The following is a 7278-nucleotide window of genomic DNA, read 5'->3' as shown; positions in this document are numbered from 1 at the left end:
AGATGTAACTTGATTGCCCAAAGTGAATACTCAAATACCCTAATATTGATCTTGGAAACTCGTTTTGGTGTATGTTTTAGAAGAAAACCTGTATGGATGTGATTTGGATACACAATATTGAAGCTAACAAAACACATCTCTGACTCTTTAGAGAGAAGTACTGGAGCAGGAGCATGAATTCACATGCAGTCTCTCTCTTATTTCATTCCTTGATTAGGCTATACATGACAAAGACCACATGGAAATAGGAGTTACAATGACTGGCCTCCCTGGGAGCTTTGGTTTTGCCATTCTGATAAGTCAAGCATCTGAGCAGAGCATGGTACTACTGTATTTTGTAAGGAAAAGCAGTTAGTTCTTTGTTTGAGTTCAATATCTTGTTTCTGCACCTCATTTTCCTAATTGTTCTTTACAAAATACGTATTTTTAAGTTATCCAAAGCACTGTTTTCTTTTAAATATATTCAGAAGAAATGTGTGTCATTAACAGCCATTAGAGAGTGAATTCAGAATTTCTGTGAATTTCAAACCGGAAAATCCATATATCTGACGGAATTCACCTACCCAGCTGAATAATGGTAAGTACTCACTGCCTGTGAATGTGATTCCAATCTCAATAAAATATATGAGGCATGCACCAAACACAACATACTTTGGTTTCCCTGCGTTGACCTCTGAGGAAGGACCACCGGCAGGCAGTGCAGTACTAGGGCTGGCCTTTCAGCCACCTAGGAAAGGGCCAGTTTTCCTCAGTGTTACACTCTAATATACGCGTACCTGAAAACTGAAATGGTTGGTTTTCATGGTGTAATTAAAAATAAATGTCTACACAGTTTATTAGACATGAAATTTGACTTAAATATTTATTTAGACCTCAATTTATGAACACATTGTTTTAGCTTCCAAATACATTCCTGTGGAGATCTTTATAACCTTTCTTTCAGACTTCATTATTTTTTTCTGTATGGTGTTATAGCTGTATGTATACATACATATCTGTGTAATGTGCACGACTAATTATCTCATTAACACCTAAAACTCTGAGTCATCAATTTAACTCTTTTTCAGAGAAATAAGAGAACAGTGACCCACGTTCACTTTCCAGCCAATCAAAAAAAGACAAATCACTCTTCAGGCAAATCAGAAGTCTTGACTTAAGCTTACCTGGACTTGGACCTTTGCCAACATTTTAAAATCACCTTTCCTAAATGTTCAAAAAATCTCTGGAAATATCTCTGAGCTTTATACCCAGCGCTTGGCAGGAAACCGAGATGTTAACTAATTGCAAAATTAACCCAGAACATTTTGGTAGGGGAAAAAACTGGAAAGTTTAGCTCTTTAGAAGTAGTATTCAAATTCACAGCTTGTGGGTGGGGTTGGGGTGTGCAAAGGTGCATAAATAGGCAGAAGGAGCCGTGGTGTTCACAGTGGGACTGGGAACACCTTCGCACCCCAGTGGGCAGAGCAAACAAGGTAAGGCAACACATGCGGCACTGGGAGCTGCCAGCGGGAGCACCCAGGCTGCCCAGAGCTGTGGCAGCTAGTCAGAGGAGAGAAAAGACTGCAGCAATGTAGGCATGGTTTGGTACAGCTTGCTAACAAGAAATATATGTAGAGAAATGCCATCTTTGCAAGTTAAAAGAAGCAGGACAAGGAAGGGTTTTTTGTGGGTTGAAGACCTAGTACAAGTGTGTACACTGAGGAGAAGTTTTGAAAGAGCAGGTTTAATGTTTCTCTGGCTTGTCTTTCTGCACTAGCAATAGAGTAAACTTTTCCTGGTCTTTGACTTCCTGGTTGTACATTACTTTCTTTTTTTCTTTCTTTCTTTCTTTTTTTTTTTTTTTTTTTAAATGAGCATTACTTCCACTATACAGTTCTAGTCAAAGCAATTCAAGGCAGCCCTGAAAATCCACTGCATTTAATCTAACGTCATTTAATTTTCTTCCTTGCCAAGGAGACTTTTCTTAGGACAAGCAGTCTTTTGTGAAATCATATTTGATGTCCTTAAAACAGTAACTGTGTGGATGCTTGAGGTCTGTTGGACATCCCAGTAGCTAAGAGCACTATATCACTGATGCAAATTCATCTACTGCCTCTCCCTGCAGTTCCTACCTGTAAAAATGCTTCTATTTTCCCAGAATTTTCATTGTCTGAATTTTAAAAACTCTCAGCCTGTGATAGTTTTTGCATTAATGTTTTGAATTTTCCATATTGTTTTTGGAAAATCTTAGGTTTTCCTACTTTACCCAGTATATTGGTATTCCATTTTCCAGAAGGAAAATTAATGAGAATTTAAATTTAATGAAATTTAATAGTGTCGTGTTGTTAAAGTGTTTCTCCCCTTACAAAGCATCCCAGCTGAAATGCTGAGGAGTTTCCCATTGGACATGTCTTATCTCCATCTCCATGCCCCAGGGTCAGGGTCAGAAAAAACACTCTGCTTTGCATTGCTTAAACCAGCAAACTGCATTTCAGTTCTTACTGTTCCACCAGGCATCTCTTCCCCACTCTTTTTATTATAGATTTGACTGTTTTTCAGGATTAGATGGTACTTTTAAGGGAGAAGACAGGATATGAAGTTTCAACAACAACATTAAGCTGCATCTATGTTAATCTATCAGTATTATACCTAGCTCAAAATTTTACATCTCCTTCGAGTCACTCCTATTGCAAAATGGAGGAAGAGCCTAGACAGGTGAATTTTTCAGCCCCTGGGCTGCTAAACTGCTCGTTTACTGTAAGACTGGGAGATCCAGAGATAACCATGAATTAATGAGTACTTAAAAGTACTTTTGAAATGGCCAAAACTCTGTTGTTTTACTGAGCAAATTCAACACATGCAAAAAGAACAGAGGGAAACTGACCCATAAATGTTCATCTTAAGAGGACCACAGCTCAATACCACAAACACAGCAGCAGAAAACTGCCAAGTCCTTCATGACAACTTGCTAAGCAAACTTCACCTCTCCTGCACATTCCCCCAAACCCAGGCCCCTTCCTGGAGCAGCCAGGCTGGGCTCTGGCTCACCCTGCTGCACACCTGACCTGCTTATCTGCTGCATGCCTCAGAGCAGCAGCCTGGGAGGCATGACAAAATGTAGTTTCTCTCCTCTGTCCCAGGAGCAGCCATGGAGAAGAGTTATGTGTCCGTGTTCCTGCTGCTCGTTGCCATCTCCTGTGTTCTGGCCAAGGATGTGGGCAAGAAGGATACGAAGGAAACTAACACTAAGCCCAAACTGCCTCAGACACTCTCCAGAGGTAAACATAAATTAATGAATGAATTATTTCTTTAAACAATCTAAAATTTTGATTCCTATAATTTTCTGTGAAATTAATTTTCTTGCAACCCATTCTGCAAACATATTTTCTGGTATTTTCTACCCCCTCCTTTTTCCTGTCTTAAAGCCCTCCAGCTTTGTCTGTCCAAAACCCTCTTGGGCACTGGAGGGCTGGGATCAGATATGAGCTCAGCCTGTAACATGCCTCCTGTCTTTCCCTTGCAGGCTGGGGAGACCAGCTCATCTGGACACAGACGTATGAGGAAGCCCTCTTCCGCTCCAAGCACAGGTACCGAGCCCCTCCATGCCCCTCTGTGCTGAGGTGTCCCCCAGCACCTCCCCTGCACCCCACCAGCCCTAACAAGGAATTTTCTTTCCCAGCAATAAACCCCTGATGATTATCCACCACCTGGATGACTGCCCACACAGTCAAGGTAATTCTTTTGCACAGAAATAAAATAAAATAAAATATCTGGGTTTCAGTTTCAGATAGATGCAGTTTAAAAAATAAAAATGAAAATCTGCTTGCTGGGGAAGCAGTAGCCAAATGCCAGCCTGCACACGCACCAGGGAGCATTGGGCATGTCACTGAAAATACACGGGCATGAGCTGACCCACATGGCAAGAGGCATGCATTCCTCAACAGCTGTGTACAAGGGTTAAAATTCTTTCAGATATTCCAGGTTGAGGTCCTATATATATCTCCACACTGCATTGGCCATGCCCTGAGAACTGGAGTTAGAAGCTGCAAGAGGAGAAAAGGGGTTTTAAAGGGCAAAATGCTCAAATTCAAACTTGAGCAGACAGTTGTGAGAAAGATGCACTATCTGAAGCAAAAAGGGACATTTTGTACCATTACACTCATTCGTTTCCACAGAATAAAGCTGAGTTCATCACCTTTCAGTGAAATGAACTTTAAGTCTTTATTTGCTGTAATTGTAAACTGGAAATTCTCATTTTGATTATTCTGATTTATTTTTTTTTCTAGGACTATTTCACAAGCATTTTTTATTAACTATCATTTCTCATTGCTTTCACTCTAGCACTCAAAAAGGTCTTTGCTGAACATAAAGAAATACAGAAACTGGCTGAAAAATTCATTCTCCTGAACCTCGTGGTAAGTTTCCTAGTTACACTTCAAGTGAAAGCAACAAAGTTTTATTTCCAATTTTGGCTTCTCTAGCTATAACTAGGCAGTTTTATAGCTAACTAGGCAGTTTTATAGCCATGATTGGCTAGGAAAAACAGCCGGTGCTGGAGTGTAATAGATTTAGTAATAAAGATATTTCATCTTAAAATATCAAACTGACAAAATATAAAGGAATTTAAAGTTTAATATAATAATATCATTAAATGATATGAGCAATATAGAGCTCTAGCTAGTTAAAGGTTGTAACCCAAGCAGTGGATTTACTGGAAGTGTGAAATGCATTGCTTAGTTTGTATTCAATAGCACTGAGTATAAAGGACAGAATCACATAACACGCCCTCTTGCAGTCTTGACTGAAAACCCCATCTGTTTTCTTTAAGTATGAAACCACAGACAAGAACCTGGCACCTGATGGCCAGTACGTCCCTCGGATTTTGTTCATCGGTGAGTACATCTCAGATCAAAGACCCTGCCGTGAATCTCAAACCCTCAGGCTTATTAGCAGGATTTTATTCCATGAGAAACATAGAATTTCATGTTGGTTTTGGTGCACATAAGAAAAGAAAAATCTCCCCCCCCAAAAAAGCAATAGCTGAGCAAGAGCATGTTTCAGGGCTAGGTGCACACAGGGTACAAGGATAAGAGCAGAGATGGAAAAGGAAAAGCTTGCCTCTGGCCTGGCTCTGAAGATCAGGGAGCACACCATGCTTAACCCCTGAAGCTGCCACTCTCTAAAGTGGACTAAAATGCAAAGCAGCCCCAGCAGTGCCGTTAGCAGTGCCATAGGTGTGGAATTCCTCCCTCTGTGATTTCATCTCTGACACAATCTCAGACATCACAGGAAGAGCAGTAATGCCGGCTGCTTCAGGGGCTGGTTTTCTAGGCCCAGTCCATAGCTCTGTGCTCCAGCACTTTGCATCAATCCCTGACAAGGATTTGTATTTTGGTGATTTATCAGTGGCCATGCATGCAAACAGGTATTCCCTCTCCCAGAAGAGATACACAACCTGACATACTTATATACATATGTCATTAGCATATCTGCACAAATCTAGGTCGTGATGACCATTTTCATCAGACCAAAACAACTGCCTTCATTATTTCTTTCTTAATATTTGTAGCCTGAAAGCACCCTCAGCTGGCCAAGCTAATTTACATGCTATGCAGCAACACAGGGTCTCAGGCTGATCAGCAATGATCAGAATCAAACCGATCGCCTCCCCAACAAACCTGCAAACACATCTTGACACCAGAGCTGCAGTTAACCGCAGAACAATGACCTGTTAGTGGGAGCAGACTTGTCTTGCAGAAACACTTAGGAAGCAAACAGAAATGCAGAAAGGCTTGCTTCCTTTTTCTGCTCAAGGGTTAATCCTGCGCTCTGCAACTTTCCTCCTTTTTTTCCAGATCCTTCCCTGACTGTGAGAGCTGATATTACTGGAAGATACTCAAACCGTCTCTATGCATATGAGCCCTCTGATATTTCATTGTGTAAGTAGTGTGTTCTCAAAGCAGCCACATTTTTCACTTGGCAAGGAGTAAAGCCAGATGTGGCACACTTGCCGTCAGTGCTGGTTGAGGGACAGTTCCCCAGCATAAGCTATGAGCAGGTTTGCGAAGGGTATCGCATGGCTTACCTCTGCACGTTAACCTGCCCGGGTATGCTTTGCTGTACAAACACTGAAAATACTTTCTTGTGAAAAAGTTGCAACAAAAAATAACATATGAATTTCATTTCTAGTGTATTCAAACATGCAGAAAGCGCTGAAGCTGCTGAAGACTGAGCTGTAAGGGGAAGAAGGAAGCCCCTAAAGACCAGAAAGTCTGATCTTCCATCTCTTCTCCACTCATTGACACTGGTGAAGAGACTATTTAGGGTGATGTTTAGTGATGTATAGTGCTGGTTTATACACAAACACTAGTTTCATGTTAGCACTTTTGTACTGGGCAGCATTTTTAAAGGCTGGAGTCTTTTAATTTAAAGCATACAGAATACTGTATGATTCAACTGTACAAATGATTTTTTTTAATAAATCCATTTCAAGTGTTTACATACAAACATTGCTCTGTTTTGTTTTTATTTTACCTTATTATTATCTCTTAATATTAGAGTAAACTCAGTGTTACTTGAGACCACCCCTCGCACTTTCTTATCTAAGCACTTTGGAAAGAAAACAGCTTTTTATCTCGTTTCAGCAGCTAGCAAAGCTCTATTCCTCAGTGTACTTTATCTCCATTTACTTTCCTGTAACACCAACCCCTGCCTTGCTCTCATCAGTCCTTTCTTTACAGCTAGATAACAAGAAGTGCAAACCTTTTACAAAACTTTTCTATGTTTGCAGTTAATTACATGGTAATGTGCAGAATGCTTGAGCCTTTAAGAAGGAAAACAATTTCAATTACCAAAAAAAAACAAACAAAAAAAAAAAAAAAACACAAGATTAGAGAATGTGGTGGTTTACATATAGTTTTGTTGTGCATATTTTTTGTTTTCAAAGTTGGCTGCATTCTAAAGTGATCTGAGATCACCATAACTACATGAAGATCTTTTTTAAAAATTAAAAAGTTAAATACTGCTTGCTTTAGAAGACCTTTGTTTACAGTAAAGCCTTGAGATCATTAATAGAAATTATATTGTAGTGAGTATATGGCCGGTTTCCTGATTTTGTGGCTTGTGATTGCCCAAAATGGACAACAAAAGTCAGAACTAAAAGACACGCTGGAGCTGAACACCTGCAGAGGACTTGGGGGTTCCGGTGGACAAAAAGCTCAACAATAGCCAGCAGTGTGTGCTTGCAGCCCAGAAGACCAACAGCGTCCTGAGCTGCATCAACAGAGGGGTGGCCAGCAG

The 7278-nt window shown here is 40.4% G+C and overlaps 1 protein-coding gene across 1 annotated transcript; it reads left to right on the top strand.

Annotated features, from left to right (window-relative positions):
- The first annotated feature begins 3127 nt into the window (after nt 1-3127).
- AGR2 (anterior gradient 2, protein disulphide isomerase family member) lies at nt 3128-6305 on the top strand. The gene is made up of 7 exons (XM_032183036.1): nt 3128-3257; nt 3503-3566; nt 3659-3711; nt 4321-4394; nt 4808-4871; nt 5835-5918; nt 6169-6305. Exons 1-7 carry the CDS (start codon nt 3128-3130, stop codon nt 6216-6218), a joined length of 519 nt encoding a protein of 172 aa, XP_032038927.1. The 3' UTR covers nt 6219-6305.
- The last annotated feature ends 973 nt before the right edge of the window (nt 6306-7278 follow it).

This window comes from Aythya fuligula, chromosome 2 (genome assembly GCF_009819795.1).
Source record: "Aythya fuligula isolate bAytFul2 chromosome 2, bAytFul2.pri, whole genome shotgun sequence".
Classification (NCBI taxonomy): domain Eukaryota; kingdom Metazoa; phylum Chordata; class Aves; order Anseriformes; family Anatidae; genus Aythya; species Aythya fuligula.
Note: the sequence above shows the minus strand (reverse complement) of the source record. Positions and strands in the feature narration are given on the sequence as shown.

Coding starts and splice junctions, on each gene's coding strand:
- AGR2 (XM_032183036.1), top strand. CDS start 3,128: ATGGAGAAGAGTTATGTGTCCGTGTTCCTGCTGCTCGTTGCCATCTCC. Junction 3,258..3,502: donor GCCTCAGACACTCTCCAGAG/GTAAACATAAAT, acceptor TTTCCCTTGCAG/GCTGGGGAGACCAGCTCATC. Junction 5,919..6,168: donor GCCCTCTGATATTTCATTGT/GTAAGTAGTGTG, acceptor TTTCATTTCTAG/TGTATTCAAACATGCAGAAA.